Consider the following 24,833-nt stretch of genomic DNA (forward strand, 5'->3'; position numbering starts at 1 on the left):
CAATACTAAGTGCAGCAGGATGTTCAACCCTTGTTTGGATCCTATAGCACTGGTACAAGACCACCCACCCATGAAGCAATGAACAACTAAGCGCCTATCTACACTACACTCTTATGTCTATATTAAATTAACTGTCCCCTTCTCTCAAAGGATCCTGGAGACTGCCGTTTAGCAAGGGTCTTGAAATTTGGTTAGAGACTCCTAGCCATTCCTCACAGAGCTGCAATTCCCAGCATTCCCTGGTACAAAACTTGCCACACCAGTTTTAAGACTGTGGCATAAAAATGCTCAAAAGTATACCTACACAGTTAATCACCACATTCCACAGATCACTCACTCTTTGTATTTGTAGTGCCATTCGTTTGTGGCAGGATCATGCCAGAACAGCAAAGGCTTCCACTCTGTCGCATTCTCCTTCCGTTCCCGTGCTGCATTCCGCTGCTCCTCTTCCAAAACAAACTTCTCTTGAGTTGCCTTGTTCTGGTCTCCTTTGTTGATTGCACTTGTTACATGCTGCCAGAGTCTTAAAAAAAGAAACAAGTGATAAATGTCTGTAGTGAGGCCAGAATAGTCATGGGGTTCAGGGCCTTCAGCAGTGTTTCTAAACTTGTTCAAAATGGGTGAAGGCTCAAAATGGCCCAATGTTACACTAAAATGGGATCCCCCCCAATCATCCTGGGAACTATTAATGGTGCTGAGAACTGTAGCTTTGTGAAGGGGAGAAAATGGCTAAAGTGAGCTGGACATAAGAGTACCCCCCAGGTCGCACATTCATTGACTTTGCGGATTGGTCTTATTTGCTGCAAGCTTCCGTGGTTTTTCCTGACACTAGAAACAGCAGCAAATAGAATGACATTGTTATGGATGGCACCTTTGATCTAAATAGCTGAAGTACATATTCCTTTTAACTTCTGTGTCATTGAGGTGATGATGGCAGCCATTAACCTATATTGTTTGATTCTTAACCTGCCTCCCCCTTGTATATTTATTTTCACTCCTATCAAAGAAATGGCTCACTGATTAGCTTCTCAATTTTGTTCTTTTACTTACTAGTCTGTTGCTTTAGGCAGGCAAAAACCAATCAGGCTCGCAGCAGAGCACCATAAAAAACTGACCCAAGCAAGATGTGGGAGGGGTCGGGGGAGAAGGAAGAACAATGATTAAAATATGGTCATCACTGCTGTGTTGGTGGTGGATCCAGCATTATTAATGTTTGGTTAGTTAAATGTAAGCTAAATGTAAGGACAAGAGCTCAGCAGACAGCAGCACTGAAGGGTTTAAGATAAATTGGGTTCAGTTTTCAACTTTCAGAAGTACATCACATAGCTGGAAAAAAAATTCAGTTGCACAAGCCTCGTTTAATTGTCCTGGGGCAGAGGTAGGTTAGTTGATTGTCCTTGGACAGATAGTAAGCCTGAAGCAAGAGTCCAACATGATAAGCAATTACCTGCCTCATTTACTTTTGAATTTAAAAAAACCATGCACACTATCAGTAGAAAGGATGCAAACAATAACTTTTTTGGCATTGATAAAGGTCGATATGGTATGAGCAAAAGATAATGGAAAATGAACAAACACGAACTGTAACTAGCTGCCAGTTTGGCGAAATGACAACCGAACCAGCACCAACAAGCAAACTACATCCCTAGTGAGGAGTAAGCTACAGTCCCCAGGATTCTTCGGGATGGGGAGGGAAATGTGCTTTAAATGTACCATAGTTCATGAATGTTATAGAAATAGAGAGTTTTTTAGAAGAAGGACTAGAAGTGCACTATTTAGGGCTTGGCAGCTTCACTCTCAATCTCAACTTTGTGTCTCTCTACACACTACACACATCAATGTTCAGCTCCCCTTGGTATGGTTCAGCTCCCTTTACAGCTAAGCTCTGCTCTAATGCCACACCAGGCAAGAGTGCTGTTGTGCTCAGGTTCTGCTTGCAGGTTTCCCATAGGCATCTGATTGGCCACTGTGAAAACAGGATGCTGGACTAGATGGGCCTTTGCTGTGATCCAGCATGCAGTAAGTTGCTAGGTCTTAAAGCTGCACCTCTCCCTCCCCATTATCACTTAGCCTTGACTACAATAGCAGTTGCTGTTACCATTGTTTTGCTCAGGCATTGTTTTGCTCTAGAGGCTCTGCCCTCAGGTCAGTCTTGGGAAAGGGCTCTAGCGTCTTCTGCCTCCCCACATTTGTGTGTGCATGTGTGTGTGTATCCGTCCATCCCCTGACAGGGCTCTACATTGCACAGTGGCACCTCCTTGAAGACCATACAAAGGCCATACAAAGTTTACCAAATGAGGTACATGAGCTAATCCCCAAGTATGTTGGGCACTGACACTGGGCCTAACACTAACTGGAAGCATATAGCTAGGGTTTTACAGAGGGGTCTTTCCCAACCCCACCTGAAGATACATGGGATTGAACCTTGGATGTTTTGCATACAAAGCATGTGCTCGACTACTGACCTACAGTCCTCCCCCTGATGGTGATGGAAAGTATTTCAGCCTGGTTCAGTGCAATGATCTATACGCAGGCTCAATGAGAGGAGGTCTGAGCCTCCCAGAATCAGGTATTTATCAGCCACCCCAAGACTACTCAAAGTTAATCTCCAGGTACATGTGAGCTACTCCTTTCCTTGCTTTAGGTTCTGAAGAAGGAGAGGAGTTCTTTTCTGCTGAACTGCAGCTTGCCTGCAAGTATAAGCTGTCTTTGCTACTGATATCCTGTGGGCTTTAAAAAAAAAAGGGGGGGGGAGGAATCTTCCAGAGGGGTGTGTGTGTGAGTGAGTGAGAGTGCACGCACAAGCATGCTACAGAAACATTTCTTCTCTAGATTATTTTATTAAAGCAAACTGCCTGCGTTACCTTTCAGATTCAAACTCTGTTTGCTCTTCAAACAGCACAATGTGACGCTTCAGTCTCTGCTTTCGGACCTCACTGGTTGGATTCCAGAAAATCTCTGTGCTGCCATTTTTCAGGTCATTTATATATACTTCTCCATCCTGGAAAGAGGAGGAGAAGGAGAAAGAGGAGAAGAAGAAGGAGTGTATGAATGACAGGATTTAGTACTAGCATAAAACAGTCAATGCAGATGTTTAACTTAGACTTAGCATTCATCCACATCAGGCATTTATTCCACTTTAAACAGTCATGGCTTCCCCAAAAGAATCCTGGGAAGCGTAGTTTGTGAAAGGTGCTGAGAGTTGCTAGAAGACGCCCCATTCCCCTCACAGAGTTCCAGTGGCCAGAGTAGTTTAACAGTCAGCCCCTCTTCCCAGAGAATTCTGGTGACTGTAGCTCTGTCAGGGGAAGAGGGGTCTCCTAACAGCTCTCAGCACCCTTCACAAACCACACTTCCCAGGATTTGAGGGAAGCCATGACTATTTAAAGTGGAATAAATGTCTGGTGTGGATGTGGCCTTAGAAAGAACTAAGTGAAAGGAAAGGAAGCCCTCCATAATCTTCTGATGCCATTCTTTCCTTCATCCTTTCCTGCCCCCCATTTTGCTATCTTCCCCATAGATGGACTTTAGATTGTAAGTTCTTTGGGGACAAGGACATATCTTTTGCGCTATGTACTTCTGCAAAGTCTCAGGAAAAATGCAATGGGTTTTCTTACTTATTAATGATATCTGTATTATTTATATAGCAATATCAATACAGTATGCTTCCCTAAAAGACAAGGACTGGGGAGACGCCAGTTCAAATCTCCACTCAGCCATGAAGATCACTGGGTGATCAAGAGCTAGTTATATCTCAGTCTAACCTACCTCATAGGGCTGTTGTGAGGATAAAATGGAAGAAGGTGGGATATTATTAATAATATTTCTGTAACAGCAACAAAAGCAGAAAACAGCACAAGAATAGCACAATGTTAAATTTGTCAAACAAGGATGGATTTGCTAATTGTAAAACCGACATTTCTTCTCACCCTGGTACTTGTCTAGATTGTTTGTGTGTCTGTCAGCTGCTTCTGCTTCATCTGATCATGCCATGAGGTGTTTAAAACTGAGCTCTCACCTTTTCTCCTGCCCTTGCCATGAGGGGAAATCTCAACAGAACAAACTACAAGACACAGGGAATACATCAATGCAGGAAGTGATTAATCCTTTCCTTTCAGTGTGAATGAAAAGCACTGAGTGTGCAGCTGGCTTTGAGTCCCCTGTGTGGACTGTGCAAACAGAAAACAGAGCAGCAGCCACCCGGGGAGCAGCGGCTGAGCAAGCCCAAGGACGTGGAGATGGAAGCAAGCCTCTCTGGACACTGGGGGAAGACACTGCTACCAAGGAATCTATGACAGCCTTCTCTGAAGGATATGGACTATCATACAATGATGGGACTTTACTGTATAACTGTCTCTCTCTCTCTTTTGCAGACTAGACTGATTTGAGATTTCAGCCTGTTTTGTGATACTTTGTGGTGTTATTTATTGATACTGTTGTAGTTTTTTTTAATTATTATTATGTTCTGACTTGTTTTTATTATATTATTTTGTTCTTGCTATGGAAGCTGCTTTGAGGTCACCTGGTGATGAAGAGCGGCATACAAATACACTAAATAAATAAATAAATAAAAAGGCCAGGTTGCTGCTGTTAGTATTACCTTCCTGACTACCAGTTCCCTAACACTCCAAATGCCACCAGCATTTCACTCTTGCCCTCTGTCAGTTTATTTTGAAAACTAATTACTCATTAAGCTCCACTGCTTTGAGGCTGAATATGTGATGGGTTTGATTTTCATGACTGCCCCCAGAGGATGAACCAGAAGGATAATTTACACAGCTTGTTATAAGGAATATATTATGACATTCATAGCTAGACACAGAGAATATACTATGACATGTTCCAAAGCTAATTATTCTACCAAGGATAGGTCCAGTATCTGAATGTTTTCCTAGTTATACCTAAACCTTGGAGAATTGCTTCAAACGTTACCCTCTGCACTGACATGTGCCATGAGCAGAAGCTGCCATTTATTTTTACATTTATATTGTGCCCTTCTGGGACAATGAGAGTCTAGGTGCACAAAAATAGAATTTATTGAACTCAATACAGTTTTAAAAATTAGTTACTATTTTTAAGCAAGTATTTATAAACTGTCCACTTGTAAAAAATATCAAGATGGTATACAATAAAATGATTGAAAGGTCATAAAATTATAAAATTGCAAAATACAGACAAGTAACTGAGTCAAATTAATTTTCTAAAATTGCTTGGTGAAACAATCAAAATCAGCCTGCCTGACTTCAATAGGAACCAGAGTGCTGGTGCCACCACACTAAAAGTCTTAGTTCACGCAGAAACCAGTCAAATACATATCTGTGGGATAGTCATGATGGCTTCTCCAGATGATCGCAGTGATCAGGCCAGGGTGTACAGGGAAAAAGGCGGTCCTTCAGGTAAGAAGATTTTGAATAATCTTTGTCAGAGTCATTGCTAAAACAAAGCAGTGCTACTTCCTATCAGCTCTGTTACAAAGCAATGACAAAATGGCATTGTAACCGCACATAGGAAATAGTGGTGTTGTTTTACCAGCACCCCTCACAAAGAGTATTTGGAAGGGCTGTATCTCAGCGGTAGAGCATCTGCTTTGCACACAGAAGGTGTCAGATTTAATCCCCAGCATCTCCAGGCAGGAGACTCCCATCTGGAGCCCTGGAGAGTCAGCATCAGTCAGTGTAGACAATACTGAGGTGGATGGGCCCATGGCCTGATTCAACATAAGGCAGCTTCCTATGTTCCTATGAAATGTGCTGGGCTGAATAAATTGAATTTTGGGGCACCTTAAATGCTCTTTCTTCTCTGGTTCCTGCACTGGTGCCTTCCCTCTTTTTTCTCCTTTCTTCTCCCAAGGCACTGAAGGTAGCATACATGGGTTACCTCATGTTATCCTTACTGTTATCCAAAGAGGCAGGCTAGGCTACAAGAGACAATGACTTGCCTAAAGACATTTTGTTTCTATCTCTGAATGTTATTGAAGTCAGATGGCTTCAGCAGAAAATATATATGATCTGCATTTGCAGAGCCGTTATGAAAACAGAAATTTAACAAAACCCAACTGCCACCAAGAGATGCAATCTCCTGTGACTAGAAGCCATGGCTACATGCCATCTCTTAAGTGTCTTGTGCTACGTCATGGTAGAAAGGGCCGTCGGCCAGTACATTTGTGTTTGGACAATCTCATCTGTCCACCAGGAATAGGGAACATGTGGCCCTCCAGATGATGTTGGACTACAACTTGCATCATCTATGCTGGCTGCAACTGATGGGATTTGGAGTCCAACAACATTTGGCGGGCCACAGGTTCCCCATCCCTGCTGTAAACTGTACACGTGTTATTTGCCAATGCCACACAGAATTACTTAATGTGACATGCTGGAGGTTAATCCTAGAATTTAAACTGAAAGCAGAAGGGGTGGTGGGAGAAGATACATAAGACCCTATACAACCAGGAAATATCACATAAGCAGAGATTCCCCCTAATTTCAACATGTGATTTGCTACTGAATAAGCAATCTTTTGTTCCCTAGGGCATATCCAAATGGCCCTGATTTCATGGGAGAGACCTGTATGCTCTTTACTGGACATTTGGGGTGTTTCAACCATGCTGTTCCTCTTTTGTTCTATATGGCTGGTAGGGACCAACATGAAATGTAAAATATCATGCTAGTAACCAAAAAACATCAAGGAATCAGTAATTAGGGGAACATCTGAGTAAACAGGTGCTTCTTCAGTTGTCAGCGGAAACACTCCACGGTCAGTACCCACCTGATCCCAATGGGGGGAGCATTCCACATGGTACGTGCCACAGTGGAGAAGGCCTTCCTTCACACTCCCACCAGACAGAGTTCTGTATGCCACAGTACCACCAGCAAGGGCTCATCCGCAGACCACAGCAACCTGGGTAGCCAACACAGTGTCCTCCAGATGTTTGAATTACAGCTCCCATCATCCCTGACCATGATGGCTGAGGATGATGGAAGCTGCAGTCCAACAACATCTAGAGAGCCACACGTTGCCTTCTCCTAAGGAAGAGGACACATGGGTAGTGGCCATATGAATGCATCCTACCAGACAAGTGACCATCATTGCTCCAAAGGCCTTCCAATCTGGCTCTGACTCATGTCCTAGTTTGTTTGCTACACTGAAATCAAGCTGTGCTATCAGAATGTGAGCCAGCAGAGCCAACCTCTACAGAAAGATTTATGTCTGAGCAAATAAAACTGTCAGTTGCATCCATTTTAACCCAGGGCTTCTTGCTTTAAAATCAGGTTCTGTTTCAAAGTAGTAGAAAAAACAACCCTATTCCCAACTGTCCCTTGCCCTCTCCTGCACTCCATGCATGCATTTTTAAAACTGTCAGCAAAGAAGATTATGATTTCTCACCCAGCGTCCATCGAGACTCGCCAGCACTTCTTCTCCTGATTTAATCTTCCCCAAGATTTGATTAATGCTTGTGCTGCCACCAAAGAATGGCTTTGGGAAGAGAAAAATACATTTCAGCCTACAAAAAACAACAACACTGGAGGCCAGCCATGAACAAAGAGGTCCACCAGGGTGCAGGGCTGAAGCTGAACTTGACTGGGTTTCTAGAACTGCCAGTGAAAAAGCAGTTCATAAAATTCCTGTTACGTGCCAAAACGTGGGTCAAGTGCACATTTTTCAGCTGGCCGCATGGTGGAATTGTTCATCTGACCTCTTCGTCAAACACTCCGATAAAATGAATCAGTGCACAGTCAGGCAAGTTCAGTTTGCACACTGCACTTGGACTATTATGTCTGCACCAATGTGGGGCAGCTCTGGTACTTAGGGATGGGTTCTTAATGACTACATCAACCACTATAGAACTCCATCCCCCTAAGAGCCTTAAAGAAACTTGCAAAAATTTTAAGAGTGCTGTTGACATCATTATTTAGTCCTTTGGGACAGTCTCAGGGTTTCATTTACAACCTCCCCTTCTCCCCTGCATGCACATGATCACTGTACAGACACTGGGATTACTTGTAAGACTAGCCTCACCACTTATAATTCTAGAATAGGGAGGAAACCTGGAAAAACAGGGGTGTGGGGAGAACATGGAACTGGAGTGCTGCAGGCAAGTTCCAAATGTAAGTTAAAGACACCTTTAATTTGAATTCCAGTTCTGCCCGATAATTGCTTTTCTCACAGTCAATGGTAACCTTCCCTCCAAGTTCCATTGTCATGGTACCATACAGAATTCCTAGAAACAGAGAAGAAACCCAACTATCAACAGGATATCATGTTTGCAGAGACTATATATGTTGCAGAAATCAGTCACCTTCAATCACTATGGTTTGCAAAAAAAGATAATGAAAGAATCCTAATTTTTTAAAAATTCTTTGGTTATATAACATTAACCTAAAACGCCCTCACCCCGTTGTGTTACTTGGCACATTCTACCAAAAGAAATCAGAAAAAATTGGTAAAATCTTTTGAGATGTATATAGAGAGAGACATGGAGTACCAGTCTAGTCATCTAAGGCAGGGGCAGGCAGAATGTCATAATCTCAATCAACCATTCCCACTGTAGAGTGACTACAGGTCAATTGAGACCACCTGCCCAACCCTTGCTCTGATTAGGGCTCTCCTGGTTCCTTTGTGCCCAAAGCATTGACTGCTGAGTGCCATTTCAGCCCTTGTTGCCTCCATGATATGTGCATGATTGATAGGAGGAGGAGCAGAGCATGGCACTCATCTGAGCTGGAGAAAGAGATGAGGGCTAGCAATATAGCATTGCTTCAGAAAAATATTTTTTAAAGATTTATTTTGCATCCCAAGCAAGTGGAGGCGAGAACCTGGATCCTGACCCCCTCCCCAAGCATATTTATTTCACAAATCCCTGGGTAGAAGGCAATGACTTCAAGATGGAATCTACCAATACTATTAAGAATATAAGAAGAGACCTACTGGATCAGGCCAAAAGGCCATATAATCTAGTACTCTGTTCTCCCAGTGGCCAACTGGATGCCCATTCAACAGTACTTTCCCCACTTGTGATTCCCAACAACTGGTATTCAGAGGCATATTGCCTCCGGCAATGGAAGTGTAACACAGCCATTGTGGCTACTAGCCATCGGTAGCCTTGTCCTCCATGAGTTTGTCTAAAACTGTTTTTAAATTTAAGATGCTGAACATCACTACTATTCCTCCTCCTATCCTCAGTGGATGCCAGAGTCAGCCTGAGAGTGACAGAGGACCAAATGTAGACCTAGACACAGAGTCCTGGGAGTTATTTCCAAAGTTGTGTAGATGCTATTGCTACTATGCAGGGGTTCTGGAAATGATAGCTCTGCCTGAGTAACTGGGATTTGATGTTGCAAATTCCTCCATTTGATCTTACCCCAGACCAGTTAAAGGAGTTTGTCATTATTTCCACTTTATGACTGGTGTGCAAGTTATCTGCTCCAGCTTTATATCCCTCAGTAGATCCTATGCCGACGTTACTTCCACCACCTAGATCTGGTTCTGGTGACTTGTAGCACAAAGACAAATCAGGCTAAGATTATCAGGCAGTGGCAAAGACAACACGTGACTCAGCAGGAGCAAGGAGGTGGCAAGTAAATCCCCCCCTTCCAAATTTCTGAGTAAACAAACACTGGACTGGGCTCTGCAGCTTAACTTAAGCTTTGCAAGAGTTAGCTCCATCTAAAATGAATTAAATATTAGAATTTGCAAGCAGAGCAGAGAAAATCTGGGGTTCTGATAATACCAGAGAAAAGTAACACTGCTGATTTTACTTCTCTAAAAATGTATTCAAATGGGCCTGTGCAGCTTAAGAAAAACCTTGCCTATCTTTATCTGATCATTCTAGCCAGGTCTTTGCATAGCATATTTCGGATCTGACATTAAATTCTCTCATCTGTATCAACTCAGATCTCCTATGAGATGCAGCAGGTAATTACAAGTAGCTCAGCGTCTGTCTCCAGCTGGTGGGCTCCTCTAAGGCTCTGAGGATTTTTCCCTTCCTCTCCTCTCCCTGCATCCCACCTCCAAATATCCTACCCCAATCATCTGGAGTTCTGGGGTGCTGCAGGGGAAAAGAGGGGGAAGTTCCATTGCACAAGTGAAAGTCTGTTGCACAAGCAGAATGGCAGTGTTGGATACAACCCTTTGTCTTTTCAAGAAGTCGATCCACAAGCCTGAAGCACCCATCCTGATTTCAAGTTGTTACAGACAGAAAATCCTGTGTTTGCCAATATACATCTCTTTCAAAGGGAGGGAAAAAAGATCCATGACTGGCAAGGACAGAAAACCTGCAGTTCCCCCTCACACACACACCCTGGAAATCTCAACAATATCCCACCTTTGCAGTGTGCATATGGCATAGTAATGATGTACTCCTCCCCGCTGCTTAGGAACGTAAGCTTTGCTTGTCCATCCAGTAATGCTGAAAGTGAATTACCTGTGGAGATAAGAGGGCAGATGAAAACATATGTGTCATGACTGCTCCCCTTTAAAATGGACAGGGGGACAAAGAGAAGCCAAACTGATTTACTGAATAATCTCTAAAGAATTTTCTTGAGGCGCAGGTTTTGTTTTCTTGCTTTTCAGACACACATGGCTGGCCCTCCTCCTCCTTTTTCGGTTTTTTTTTTTTTTTAGGAAAGCCACAAGAGACAACTCCCAACAGTCCTTTCCTCTATGTGTCACCTGCAATGTGTATGCCTGCACATGTGGGAACTGCTGTATAGCAGCATGACCCTAGCACTGAAGCTTACCTTGATCAGCTGAATATTGGCAAGTCAAATGCTGAATTCAGCTGTCAGTCTTGCCCTTTTCTTTCTCATACTTCAGAAGGACTGCCAACCTTTTCTTAATTATCTCCCCCTCCAGTAGCATCCATCCATCCTTTATTTAGAACTATGACCATTTTAGAAACTGCTCTGGAGATTAGGAAAGAAGGCATGTGAAAGTGCTGTCAGCCTTCCACAGCTGGTTTTCCCCTGATCCAGACTAAAACAGCCTTTGCCAGCTTGGTGCCCTCCAAATGTTTTGGACTATGCCTAATGGGAGTTTGGCAAAGGTTGAACTAAGCCATCCTGCAATCTTGCAGAACTTGTTTTTGAGTGTTTGCCCAAGGACAGAAAAAGTTACATTTGTACTGAACATGTTGAAGATGATTTCAAAGTGTCCTCACTGCTCTTAAAATGATATGTTGTCTTTCCCCTAATTTGACATTTCATGATATACCACTGAAGTAGCCTATGAGCTATAACACAAATATGTTATATTTTACTTATCTTTCAATGTACAGAAGCAAAGGGTGCTCCAGATTATCATTACTTTGTGCAAGGCATCCATGTGCATATAGGAAATTTAGGTTTGCACAATTAATGTAGATTAAAAGACTCTGTTGCCCTGGCACAAAAAATCCACTTGAAAAAAATCCCAAAGCCAGTCTTTTTGCATTAGGAAAGTGACGGGGAAATGCACTGAAAAGTGTGGAATGAATGAATGTTTAATGGAAAGATGTGTAAACACCACACAAGCTAACCAGGACGAATGCTCATTGTCTTATAACCAACCCATAAACCAGGTGTGGAGAACCTTTGGCCCTCCAGATGTTGCTGAAGTACAACTCCCATCCGCCCCAGTAAGCATGGCTCATGGCCAGGGATGATAAGAGTTGTAGTTCAGCAACATGTGGAGGGTCAAAGGCTCCCCACAATTGCCATAAACAAATCAGAATGAATGCTCAATAAAAACTGGGCACAGTTTAGCCTCTGTGTAAACTCTGTGCAATCAAATCAGAATGAATGCTGAACAAACAGGTTGTCTAGAGGAACACAAAAACAGAATTAGAAAAATCACTGCAGAGTAAATACTTCCCCAACATAAATTGTTGTTTGACCCTGATATCGTACCATAAAATTTAGATTTGGCTAGAATGCTGCCATTTATACAGAAACCATCCTTCCTGTTACTGACATGAAATGCTGACACAGGAGGATGATGGGAAACCTGTAAGGGAAGAGAAGACAAAATTACACATAAATATCTAGTTCAATTTAGATGGTGCTATATAGTTCAAAACTTTCAGTCTTATTCTGGTGCACGTAGGAGCTCAGTTTTACCTGTTCAGCTATGTAAAACGTGTGACTATTTGTCTGTGGATGAAACCAACAACAACGAAAGGTCTCTCCCAAAATGGGATTATATGGCTTTTTTATTCCCTGGAAGAGAGGAATCAAACAGGATTATATTATTACAAGTTACTGTCCCAAACTGTGGGTTTGATCTTGGTTGAGTTTAGGTCCCACTGAAATTAATGGGACCTGACTTACCTATGACAGATGTTTCACATTAATTTCAGTAAAACCAAGGGTCAACTAAGTGAAGTATTTGGATCCAACTCTGTGAAGTATTTGCGGATGGAGGTATGGATCCACATTACAATGTCCACTCAAGGCCCACTTGAACTCGCTGGCTTTTCTTGCGAATCTCTATGCAGGGCCATAATGTCTTATGCATGGCTACCTGCTTATTAAAATGGATTGAAGCCTAATCCAGGTAAGATGCTACCTGGGAATCACTGTGTACATTTGGGCTTTTTATATCTGTGAATTCACAGCACTGCTCCAGAGAGGAAGGATCATAGCCAGGAGGAAAGAAAGCTTCCCAGACTGCATGCTATCCCATTGCCATCCCTTCTAAACTAATCAATGGAATACAAAGAGTCCAGTATCCATTCCTTGTGTTAATTCTGAGAAATATTTGCAATAAATTAAGGGCCGCATTGTCATTATCTGTGCCTCCCCAACCCTGCAAGAACCTCATGTCCTGAGAGTGCTTTGATCAGGGTCAGGATAACATGACATCTGGCAGGTAAACCATATATCATCTTTTATTTTATTCCAATTACAGTAGGAGGGGCTCAAATATATTTCTTTACTGGTGCTAGTGGAGGCTCCCACATGACAAAGTCTGAGAACCACACACAAATTATTTAGCCTTCAGTAGTGCAGAGGAATACTTAACTGAAGTGTGCCTTAAAGGTTAAACACAGCTCTAAATTTGAAGGTTTGAAGATTACGTTATTTGTTTTTTGTTTCCTGTTTTTGCATTTTGGAATTTAAAAAGAAAAGAAAATAACATTTCATAATTTCTAAAGCCCACCTAATTTCAAAACCAGTCACAAGCACAGAACTATCAGTTGGGATAGCAAATGGTTTAGAGAGGGTAATATTCAGCTAGTGAGAAAAAAACCCAGGTATATTTCCCAAAATGCAACACTCTTATCTTCACATGGCAATAGAGGAGCAATATCTGCTGGATTTGAAAGAGATTCTCCAACTTTAAAGCAAACAGGTAACACTATTTACTTCTAAGAGAAATTAATAATGCTTTATTAATAACTGTATTGTTAACAATACAATGCATATTTGAGCAACACAGAAAAAGTAGCTCAAAATGAGATCTATAGATGGAATAGGATGCTCAAATACCTCGTGCTTCCTCTCCCTCTCACCATGCGTCATTATGCTCCAAGCTGCTCGAAGACTGATCCTGGGAATTCTCCTAAGTGGTAGTGGAGGGGGATGGGACTTCCTTGCTTTTTCATTTGAATTTTTAATATGCTACATCTCCAGAAGGCTTGTGAGAGAAGGCAACTATATATTTAGAGGGTTATATTCAATGTTAGTTATACTCAGAGTAACAAGTTCATTTATTTCAGTGGGTCCACCCTGACTATGACTATTGTTGGATATCACCCAATAACAATTTTAACAGACATCATTCAAACATTCTGTTCATCCTTGACCACAAAACATTCTGGAAAATTTGCAGGCTTGTAACACAGCTTTTAGTTAGGAGAATTACTGTATCTTGTTTGTTTATTATGAACCCAAGATAGATAAAGGACTACTATAACATACTTGCATTAAGCATTATCTTACCTTTGGCTTCTTATAAAAGCCTGATAGGTACCATCTCAAGACTTGCTTGATTCGACAATATGGGTCCTCTTCAAGAGCAGCTCTGTGGAAGGAAAGACAATAGCTGTTTGGGTGGTTTCAGTTCAGATCCAACTCTCCACCACAGAATGGAGAAGTTATATTATATGGAATCACATAAAAAGAAAGAAGAACAAACAGCATAATGTTGAAGCTTTCAACTATCCCTTTCAAGTTTTCCTTCTGCCAGACAAGGTAAAAAGTGATCTTACACACTGAAAATGCAATTAAACCAATGTGGGAATTAAACATAACTTGTTTTTTCACCATGAAAGTTCAAACCCTTCTGAATTTTTCATCTAACATTCTTCAGCTCTCAGTCTATGGCACATTACAGTTTAGATTACCATAGACAGGATTTTATATGGGCTACTCCATCAAAAAGGTAGGCCCATAGAGAAATCTATACCTGTAGAACCTCTTAGAGGAACAGGCAACATAGAGCATCACAACCTTAACTGCATCTACTTACAGACAAAATTAACTGTTGTATATCCTCCATTCTTTTGAACAGAACCTGCCTGGGACCAGCTTACCCAAGTGCTACTGAAATTGAATTGGAGAGTCCATAGCAGGAGTTCTGAAATATTTTACCTATCTGATTCTTAAAATTAATACCAAAACTGTCTAGAAATCTGAAGAGAGCATTGAAGTTCACCCCATCCCTGCAAGCCAGCCCATGTAGATAGCACATTAAAATATCCTCATTTTAGATCATGTCTCATTTATAGGAAGAAAAAAGGTTTCCAACTGAGCAACATCCAATGCATGTTTACTCAGAAGTATGGACGGAAGGATGTATCAATTTCAGTTTCTCATTTTTCCAATCTTAAATTCAGTTTTCCACATTTCTGCAGCAATTTGTAATTAAAAAAACCTCATGAAAAATTTTCAGTCTTTTAGTGCTAATTTCTCCAAATAAGCATATTTTGCACGCAGTTTTGACTAACGTATACAATTTTGCAAGCAATTTCTCATAATGCATTTCAACATGTTAGTATTACTCATATACTAATTTTATGCACATTTCCCCCTAATATATGCATTTTTGTAAATATTGCTTGGTTGGAGAACTGTACTCTATTGCAAAATTCAGATTAGTGCAAATTTGGAAGAATTCCTGTATTTCAGTTGTCATATTGCTTCGGAACACATGAATTTGATAGAATCAGTTTCAAATGTGACCTGAATCAAATTTCTCCCCCACCCCAACCCAGAAGTATGACCCACTATATTTTATGGAGCTGATTTTCAGGTAAGTGTGTGCAGAACACAGTCTCAGTCTGCCACTTGCATAATACATGCTCCTAATTATACCTCCAAAGCCAACTAGTTTCAGTCTCAGAGCATTCACCACTTGAAAGAGGTGGGGGGGACTTCAGGTAACACTAATGCTCTGTATTTGTTCTTGCTCTTTAAAATATACTGCAGAATTCACCTGCCCTATATACTTGCTCTCCTTGTTCCAAAATCTTAAAACCTGCACACCAGTAAGTGGGGTATAGAATTATTGCCTAATACAAACTGGCAAGGTTGAGTGCAGGACAAATCGTATCAGTTTCCCTGTTCCTTCCCCCCCCCTTGCCTTCTTCACAGTCCCCGTAAACAAATGGTTACTGGAATAGATTCCTGGCCTGATTTGCAGCAACAACTGATTAACTTTGAGAGACTCATGTACTATCAGGGGGACCTTTCAAGCATATAAACATCTCAGCTACAGCCAGGCTGATACTCCTGCACATCTGTGCACAAGTGTGCACTCCATCATTGAAAAGGTGGCAAGTGCTGCTTACTGGGAAAGTAGGTCGGCGTGGTAGTAATAATCGGAAAGCTTGTTGAGGAAGGAGCGTGGTTCTAAGATGAAAGTGGGCAGAACTACTCGGGACAAGTCCATGCCAGGCCGCAGCTGCTTCAGAAGAATCCACATCAAGCTCTTGTTTTCGTCAGACACCGTTTCTGTCTGAGAGCATTCACCTGTCTAAAGAGGGGTGGGGAAAAATGTCAGGTTACACTGATGCTCTGTTAAGGAAGAGACAGGTATTCAGATGTTCAACCAAATAGGTCCCCAGGCACCAACTGGTCTAGAGTCACTAGTGAGTAGAAGTTCCTTGTCTTAACTGGTAGTCTTAAAAACGCTTCCCACATTTTGCCATCCACACAACTTTAATCATACAGTCACATGAATTCAATGAATGGAAATTCTAGTGTTCAAGATCAGGCATCTTATATACTGCAGGGACAGGTTCCTGCAACAATCCATAAATATGTGCATGCAACATGCAAATCAGGAAGTTCCTGTGGATGTCATATGTGCACTTTCCTATTTAGTTGCACTGTGATCTCATTCACACATAATACTAAGCCAAACCATGGCTTATCATGAATGAGCAAAAATGCTGGCTGCTGGAGAGGAGATGCCTCTTCTCTGGTCATTTTGCTGCTGCACTGAGCTAAGCCATGGTTTGGCTTAGCATACTGTCCAAACCCGGGCTTGTGTTCTAGCTCTCCCAGACAAACCAAGAGCAGTAAACCATAGGACAAACCTTGGTTACAGTTTGTGGTTTGTCTGGAGAGAACTAAACCGCGAGCCTGCATTTGGATGTCATGCAAGTCCAAACCATGACTCCGCTCACGGCAGCAGCAGAATAACCAGAGGAGAAGCAAAGCAGCCACAACCTTCTCTCTGGGAGCCTGCACATTTACTTGCTTGTGCTAACCAATGGTTTGGCTTAGTATTATGTGTAAACCAGGTCATTGTGAGCAGCTCAACAGAAAATTAATGTAGATTCAAAACATTTTTCACAGGCTGATTTATGAGTCTCATGTTCTCTTAACTATAACAACTCAGCAGAAATTTATTTATTTATTATTTGATTTATATCCCACCCTTGCTCCCAACAGGAGCCCAGGGCATCAAACAAAAACACTAAAAACATTTTAAAACATCATAAAAACAGACTTTAAAATACATTAAAACAAAACATCTTTAAAAACATTTTTTAAAAAGCCTTCAAGACATCTTTAAAAAAGGTTAAAAACATATTGTTTTTTTTAAAAAAAAGGTTTAAAAACATATTAAAAAGCAATTCCAACAAAGATGCAGACTGGGATAAGGTCTCAACTGAAAAGGCTTATTGAAAGAGGAAGGTCTTCAATAGGCACCAAAAGGATAACAGAGATGATGCCTGCCTAATATTTAAGGGGAGGGAATTCCACAGGGTAGGTGCCGCCACACTAAAGGGCCATTTCCTATGTTGTACGGAATGGACCTCCTGATAAGATGGTATCTGCAGGAGGCCCTCATCTGCAGAGCGCAGTGATCGACTGGGTATATAAGGGATAAGACAGTCTTTTAGGTATCCTGGTCTCAATCTGTATAGGGCTTTGTACACCAAGACTAGAACCTTGAACTTGGTCCAGTAGCAAATGGACAGCCTGTGCAATTCTTTCAGCAGCGGGATGACATGTTGGCGATACCCTGCCCCAGTGGGCAGTCTCGCTACCGCATTTTGCACCAGCTACAGCTTCCAGACCAATCTCAAGGGCAGCCCCACACAGAAAGCAGTACAGTAATCCAGCCTGGAGGTTACCAGTGCACGGACAGCAGTGGTCAGGCTATCCTGATCCAGAAACGGCCACAGCTGTCTTACCAACTGAAGCTGATAAAAGGCACTCCTAGCCACGGAGGTCACCTGGGCCTCTAGCGACAAAGATGGATCCAGGAGCACCCCTGACTACGGACCTGTTCTTTCAGAGGGAGTACGACCACATCCAAAGCAGGCAACTAACCAATTATCCGAACTTGGGAACCACCAACCCACAATGACTCTGTTGCCCCTCATATAGCCCACTACCGAGTCCAGGCAGCAGTCAAGGGCTTGCACAGCCTCTCCCAATTCAGATGTTACAGAGAAATAGAGCTGGGTATCATCAGCGTACTGCTGACACCTTGCCCCAAATCTCCTGATGACCGCTCCCAAGGGCTTCATATAGATGTTCAACAGCATGGGGGACCCTGTGGCACCCCTCAGCACAACTGGAAGGGGGCTGAAAGACAATCACCCAATGCTATTATCTGAAAATGACCTTGGGAATAGGATCGGAACCACTCTAAAACAGTGCCTCCAATACCCATCTCACCAAGTCAGCCCAGAAGGATATCACAGTCAACAGTATCAAAAGCAGCTGAGAAATCAAGTAAGAGTAACAGGGTTGCACTCCCTCTGTCCTTCTCCCAATAAAGGTCATTCATCAGGGCGACCAAAGCCAATTCAGTCCCATAACCAGGCCTGAACCCAGACTGGGATCGGTCAAGATAATCTGTTTCATCCAAGAGTACTTGCAATTGCTGCGCCACAACCCTCTCAATCACCTTCCCTAAGAAGGGGGTATTTGCAACCAGTCGGTAATTGTCACAAACCAATTGGTCCAGGGTGGGCTTTTTAAGGAGCGGTTGGATCACCACCTCTTTCAGGGCGGCTGAAACTACTCCCTCCCGCAATGATGCATTGACCACACTCTGGATCCACAAGGTCAAACCCCCTCAGCAAGCTTTAATAAGCCAAGAAGGGCAAGGGTCGAGAGGACACATTGCTGGCCACATAATTGCAAGCACCTTGTCTCCATTATCAGGCCGCATCAGCTGAAACCATTCCCAAGAAGTTGCAGCAGACGTTGCACTGGACACCTCATTGGGGACTACAGTAGAAGTGGATGAGGTACGGAAGCGAGCAACTTTACCCTCAAAGTGCCTTGCAAACAATTCACAGTGGGCTTCCCAAGGGTCTAAAACTCAATTTCCTGGAGTTGATATCAACAGACCCCTGACAATACGGAAAAGCTCCACTGGATGGCTATTTGAGGATGCGATGGTGGCAGAGAAGTGGGCCTTCTTCGCCGCCCTCACCACCACGCAGTAGGCACGGTTATGATATTTTACTCATGCCTGATCAGCCTCACAGCACCTCTTTCGCCACTTGTGCTATAGCTGTTGTCTAGCCTGTTTCATTGCCCTTAGCTCACTGGTGTACCAAGGTGCAAACTGGGCTCCACAATGCCAGAGAGGGCACTCAGGGGCAACTGTGTCAAGAGCCCAATGCGCCTTGCTGTTCCACAGGGTGACAAGGGCTTCAGCAGGGTCACCTGCTGTATCTACTGGAAGCTCCCCCAGGGCATTCAGGAATCCAGTCGATTCCATTAGTCTCCGGGGATGGACAATCTTAATCTGTCCACCATAAATAAGTTTATTAAAGTTGGAGTGCAATATTCATAATAAAGACTAGAATTTAAGGACAAGTAGAACTATAAGAAGCTAATTGAGCACTTTGCTGTTGCTTTTAGTGTAGTTAGTAAAAGTTAACTAACATGGTAACGTGATTGTGAGTAAGGCACTTGCTAACTAAGGCCCCTCCCTCAACATTTTCCCTAATACTCCTGCAAAAGAAGTGGAGAGTTTGGGCGTGTGAAAGAGGCAGGCTGTACAAAGGGAGATCACATCCCAGAAGCTTCTGTGGAATCAGATCACACAGAGCTTGATCACGCCATTAACAAGGTGTCATGAGGCAGATCAGGGATGCCCTAAGCTTCCAAGTTGCTATGTGGCCTCAAGCCTTCTAAAAAATTAAACACACAACCTCCCCAGCCCCTGCCTTTTAATTTTCTGAGAAATGAAAGCCAAGCTGACTGGAGAAACACCAGAACTCAAAAAGAGAGAGGGTTGAGAGGAAAGAGTGGAGAGGTGGGGAGGAATCCTTTTGTTTTTATGGACAGGTCTACCTTTTAATCACAGTAAATTGTTTTCTGAGGTCACTCCACACACTGTGATTTCAGGGGGGGGAATGTTGAATAATAATAATAACAACAACAACAACAACAACAACAATAATAATAATTACATTTGTATACCGCCCCATAGCTGAAGCTCTCTGGGAGGTTTACAACAATTAAAAACAAATATACAAATTTAAAAACACTTTTTTAAAAAACAATTTGTGCAACATGCTCTGTGTGGGGCTTTCTTTGAAGACTGTCCAGAAACTACAGCGGGAGCAGAATACTGCTGCTAGGTTGCTATTGGGAGCAGTCTGGAAGCTCATGTAACACCATTTCTTAAGACTCTGCACTGACTACCTGTGAGTTACCAGACCCGATTCAAGATCTTGCTTATAGCATAGATCGCCTAAACAACCTAGGACCAGGTTCCGAAAAGAATGACTCTTCTTATACTGTGCACCATATACTTTGTGGTCAGCCAGAGAAGCCATGCTGATTCTGGAACTCCAGCCCTGGGGAAATACAGTCGGCCCCCACAGTGGATAGTTTGAAGAAACAAATACTTTTTTTTTTTGGTCAGGCATTTGGTTAAGACTTTGTTACTCTTCTGTTTTACTGATCTGCTATTCTGTTCTTTGTTCTATCGCTTACGGAATTTTATTGGCAATTTTATAGTGGCTTTATATTACTTTTTTATTTACACATACGTCTGTTTTTGGTTTCTGGAAGCTGTCTTGGGCTTTTCTTGAAGGAAAGGCAGGGAATAGCCCTAACTAATAAAATAAATAAACAAACACAAAATTGCTCTTCACACAACTCATCCTTCTCCTCTGAGTTTTGGCTGTGGTCGCAGGGTATAAGTGGCAAGGTTGGATTATTGGAGTGGCCTGCTTCTTTCCCGATTGTTCTTTTTTTCTAGCCAAGAGTTAAAAATCACAGAGGGTACTTTGAGGAAGAGGAAAGAAAAAAGTGATTTTTCCAGTTCTGTTATAACAAAGGTACAAGCATGATCATTCCTGGACCTATTTGTCTGAGCTTTGGCATGTTTCTTACACACTCCTTCATGTCCCCCGTTTTTAAACTGATTACCCTCCACAATAAAAAAATTAGGGAGAGAATGAGATTTCTATTTTCCTACACCAAAATGGTAAAGTCTGCTCTTATGGGAGAAGTACTGCCCCTATCTTTCTGAAATTTGGCAAGTTTGATCCCCTCAGAAGAAGCTACCTACAACTTCCAATCCAATTCTCTTTTGGCAGTTCAAGAGCGCAGATGAAAGACGATGATACTGTGGGCATTATACTAAGCTGTGACTTCCTGACCAGCAGCACCTGAACCAGCTCTGGGCACTTCTTTGGGAGGTTTCTTGCCTGTGTTTGTGTCAGGGATAAATAGAGGTGCCACTGTGGTGGCAGGGTCTCCCAAAAGGAGACTGTCCCTTTAGGTCATCCCTTGGGGGAGAGGACACTCTCTTTGCTGCACTAGTATAGATCCTCTCTCTAGGTGAGAGCCAAAGAAGGGAAGGTTGTTGGGTGGCATTTCTCCATATGAAAGGCAGGTTGGTTTCATATACACACATTACATTTTTGTGGTTATCTGATGGCTTTAATGGGAATCTGGGGTGAAAGGCCAGGGTGAAGGAGGTGATTGAAGCCATCTACTGTCAGTGGGAGAGTGACTCCCTGAAAGGATTAATGAGAGGCTTTTGGTTGAGCACTTTTTAGTATATGGTCAAGCTGCTAGTAACTGTGTTTTATTAGCCTTGATGGAAAAAAAATGTATATATTTTATTTGTTAGTTTTATACCATCCGGCATAATACTGTCATGCAGTGGCTGCTGGTTTTATTATTGTTAAAATGGGATTGTACTGGAAATATTTATTATATTTGATTAATATTAATTGATGTATTTTAAGGATTGATAGTTTATAATAATTCAGAAATGTTATGTTTATATTATCAAAATGAATTATTTAGATTGTCATATTATGCTTTGAAACTATCTAGTATTTGAGTGTTACTGTAATGATATATTGATTTGCATTTTTGTTATGTTGTGAGCCGCTTTGGGCATATTTATATAGAAAAGAGGCAAACAAGTTGAAATAATAAATAAATTCTGGCAGAAAAAGAAGTTAAGAGACTTAAACTCTGTGCATAAAATTCCTGGATGGATCTGCCTGAAATTTGACAGGCTTAATCCACTTGACAGAGGCTTGTTTGCCTGCTAATATGACAATGAAAAAAATACATAGCCATTTTTAGATTCCACATTATAGTCGTGGATTAACAGTTTAGGATTTAACAGATAAAATTTGGATCTGAATAACTAATTGTATCAGAATGACACAGAGCAGATCCATAACAGACTGGGCAGCTTCCAAACACTACAGATACAAAGCAAATCTTGTGGTCGCTGCATACTCCTAGTGTGCACATCTTGTGCTCTAATATTGGACTGCAGAGCACTGCTCCCTAGAGCAAGTTCATGGAAGAAACTTAGCACTGTGTCATTTGCAATGGAACAAAGTTTGATAAAAAGGAGCAACAAATGCTTTTTCTTTCTATTGATTTTGATTAGTTACAATCTATCTTGTGCTGAAGACAAACAGCATTCCTAAATTTGATCCACCTTAGATAATGGTCACAGGTAGACAAAAAGCTATTACAGTAGTGCTGTAGTTGTGATGTGCATTGATCTGTTAGTGGTTTCATGAGGTATTTGCCAACTTTACAGGGGCATACATCTTGATCTTACATATATATACTGGAGTGGATTGAAAATCAAGTCTTCCCAACATCATGAATCAAGTGCTTCAAGCACAAAATTACATTTTTAACCATTTCCAAAGAGGTACCCATTGGTAGGGTGTCTCCAGACCATCAGGCTTTTCCAGTGCTGATTCAACCACACAGTGGAACTCTAGCTTTGTGCATTTAAAGTGGGTTAAAACATTTGGATGCCCTAGTGCAACAAATCCATTTTTAAAAAGAATGACCGTTTTTGTCATTTGGAAAGTGACAGGGAAATGTACTGAAAAGTGTGGGATTAACAAATGACTTAACACTTGCAAGCAAATCAGAATGAATGCAGGATGAATGCTCATTGTCATATAACCGCTCCACAAACAAATCAGGATGAATGCTCAGTAAAGACCAGATATAGGCTGTGAACATGTTAGTCACCAGAGCAAAGCATTTCCATGAGCCACACCTGGAGGGGGAACGGGTTGATCTGCCGATCAGTTGCAAAATCTCTTTGAAGCTGAATCTGCAAAAATGCACTGCAGCTGCTCCCACCAGGTTTTACAGTAAAAAGGGGTGGGGTTTGACTAACATCGTGTGCCCCCGTTTTCAGAAGAGAGAGGTGGAGACACACTGGAAGCAGCAGCAGTCCCCAGCATCTCCAGGCAGGGCTGGGAAAGACCCTTGTCTGAAACCCTGGAGAGCTCCCTATGTTGTATATACATAATCATTTAGAAGTAGCTGCTCTTTTCCCCAGCTTATGAAGATTTGTGGCACTACATCTCAATTCCAACCATCTTCCGAGAAAGATAGGATGATCAAACTGAGATCATTTGTACTTCACATAAAAGATGATGCGGTAGGGAAGCGCACTTCAAAATAGTTTTTAAATTATGGAGGACAGCAAATGGCCTCCCAAATTTTAGATCATAATTACTCTTCAGCATATTATAACGAAACTTTACACAGCTTGTGTGTCAACAGCTATGATCTAGGGAAATATTTTAGATTTTCAAGAAAAATAGGAGGTACAAATTAAAAAAGATGGGGGAAATTGTGGTTTTAATCATTATATAGTTATTTATATGCATTAAAAATGATACTGATTAATAGAATGAAAAAAATCTCCAAGTGGTTTACAGAAAAATAATAAAAAATGCAACAATAATATTCAATCAAATTTCCTAAAAACTAGATAAAAATTAAACAAATCTATATATGACAGATAAAAGTGAATAGTGTACAAAGCAAAACATTATAATTAAGAGTCAGATTCCAAAATTGCCTGGGCAAACATATAAGTTTTAAAGAGGTATTTAAAGGTCATTACTGTCTCCAAGGGAGAACATTCCAGAGGGTGGAATCTGTAGCTAGTACAAAATGCAAGTGCTAGGGACACTCATCTTTACACATATTACACCGCTGTCGAAAGATCTGCACTGGCTGCCTATTATCTACCGAGTCAAGTTCAAGGTGTTATTGTTGACATTTAATTACCTAAACAACTTGGGGCCAGGATATGTAGCAGACCACCTGCCCAGTACAGTTCAAGTCAATCTTTAAGATCTTCTGAGGAGACCCTGCTGGTAATTCTATGACCAGTGGGTTGCCGCTTGGTGACAATACGGAAGCAGGTCTTATCACTGAGAAGTTCCACCCCCTGGACTGGTTCTAAGTAGGAAGATAGGCAGGTGGTGGCACACTGAGAGCAGACTATGGTTGGTGAGGCAGTGCCCCAATTTGCCCTAATAAACCAGTCTTGGTTGGGTGCAAGGATAGTCTCATATACAGTGCATTACAATAGTCTAAGCATGTAATTAACAATCTATGGACCACTGTGTCCAGGAATGATCATACCAAGTTGGTAATGGGCTCTGAGTCATTGAGGTTACCTGGTATCTAGTAACAGTGATGACTGTAGGAGCACATTCAAGCTACACAACAGCTCCTTTGGAGGGAGTGCAATCCCACCCAGAGCTGGAATACTGCCACATTCCTGGTCCTGAGAAATGTCCATCCATAGTGTCTCCATCTTGTCAAGTTTCAGCTGCAGCTTATTAACCCTCATCCAGCCCATGCCTGCACTGAGGCATCAGTTTAGGCCATGCATGGCCTCTCCCAATTCAGACGTTTCAAAGAAACAGAGCTGGGTGTCATCTGTATACTGGTGACACCTTGCCCCAAATCTCCTAATCACCGCCCCCAGCAGCTTCATATAAATATTAAATAGTATTGGCAACAAAATCAAGCCCTGTAGCACCTTGCTGATCAACTGTCAGTACCCAATACTCTCAGTGACCAACTCCATAAACTGGAGTAAAAACCCTTCAAAGTGCTTTGTAA

At 42.0% G+C, this 24,833-nt stretch overlaps 1 protein-coding gene across 2 annotated transcripts in view; it reads right to left on the reverse strand.

The window, feature by feature from the left end:
* Nucleotides 1-24,833, reverse strand: part of OSBPL5 (oxysterol binding protein like 5) — a 249,302-nt gene that overhangs the window by 17,100 nt on the left and 207,369 nt on the right. For both annotated transcript variants that reach the window (XM_061610182.1, XM_061610183.1), the window contains exons 10-18: nucleotides 15,767-15,951; nucleotides 13,917-13,998; nucleotides 12,093-12,191; nucleotides 11,883-11,979; nucleotides 10,322-10,420; nucleotides 8,121-8,218; nucleotides 7,384-7,473; nucleotides 2,865-3,001; nucleotides 338-523 (exon numbers count right to left, since the gene is read on the reverse strand). In XM_061610182.1, coding sequence (XP_061466166.1) covers nucleotides 338-523; nucleotides 2,865-3,001; nucleotides 7,384-7,473; nucleotides 8,121-8,218; nucleotides 10,322-10,420; nucleotides 11,883-11,979; nucleotides 12,093-12,191; nucleotides 13,917-13,998; nucleotides 15,767-15,951 — 1,073 coding nt within the window. The remainder of the gene's footprint in view (nucleotides 1-337; nucleotides 524-2,864; nucleotides 3,002-7,383; nucleotides 7,474-8,120; nucleotides 8,219-10,321; nucleotides 10,421-11,882; nucleotides 11,980-12,092; nucleotides 12,192-13,916; nucleotides 13,999-15,766; nucleotides 15,952-24,833) is intronic.

Source organism: Rhineura floridana, chromosome 2, assembly GCF_030035675.1.
Source record: "Rhineura floridana isolate rRhiFlo1 chromosome 2, rRhiFlo1.hap2, whole genome shotgun sequence".
Taxonomy (NCBI): Eukaryota; Metazoa; Chordata; class Lepidosauria; order Squamata; family Rhineuridae; genus Rhineura; species Rhineura floridana.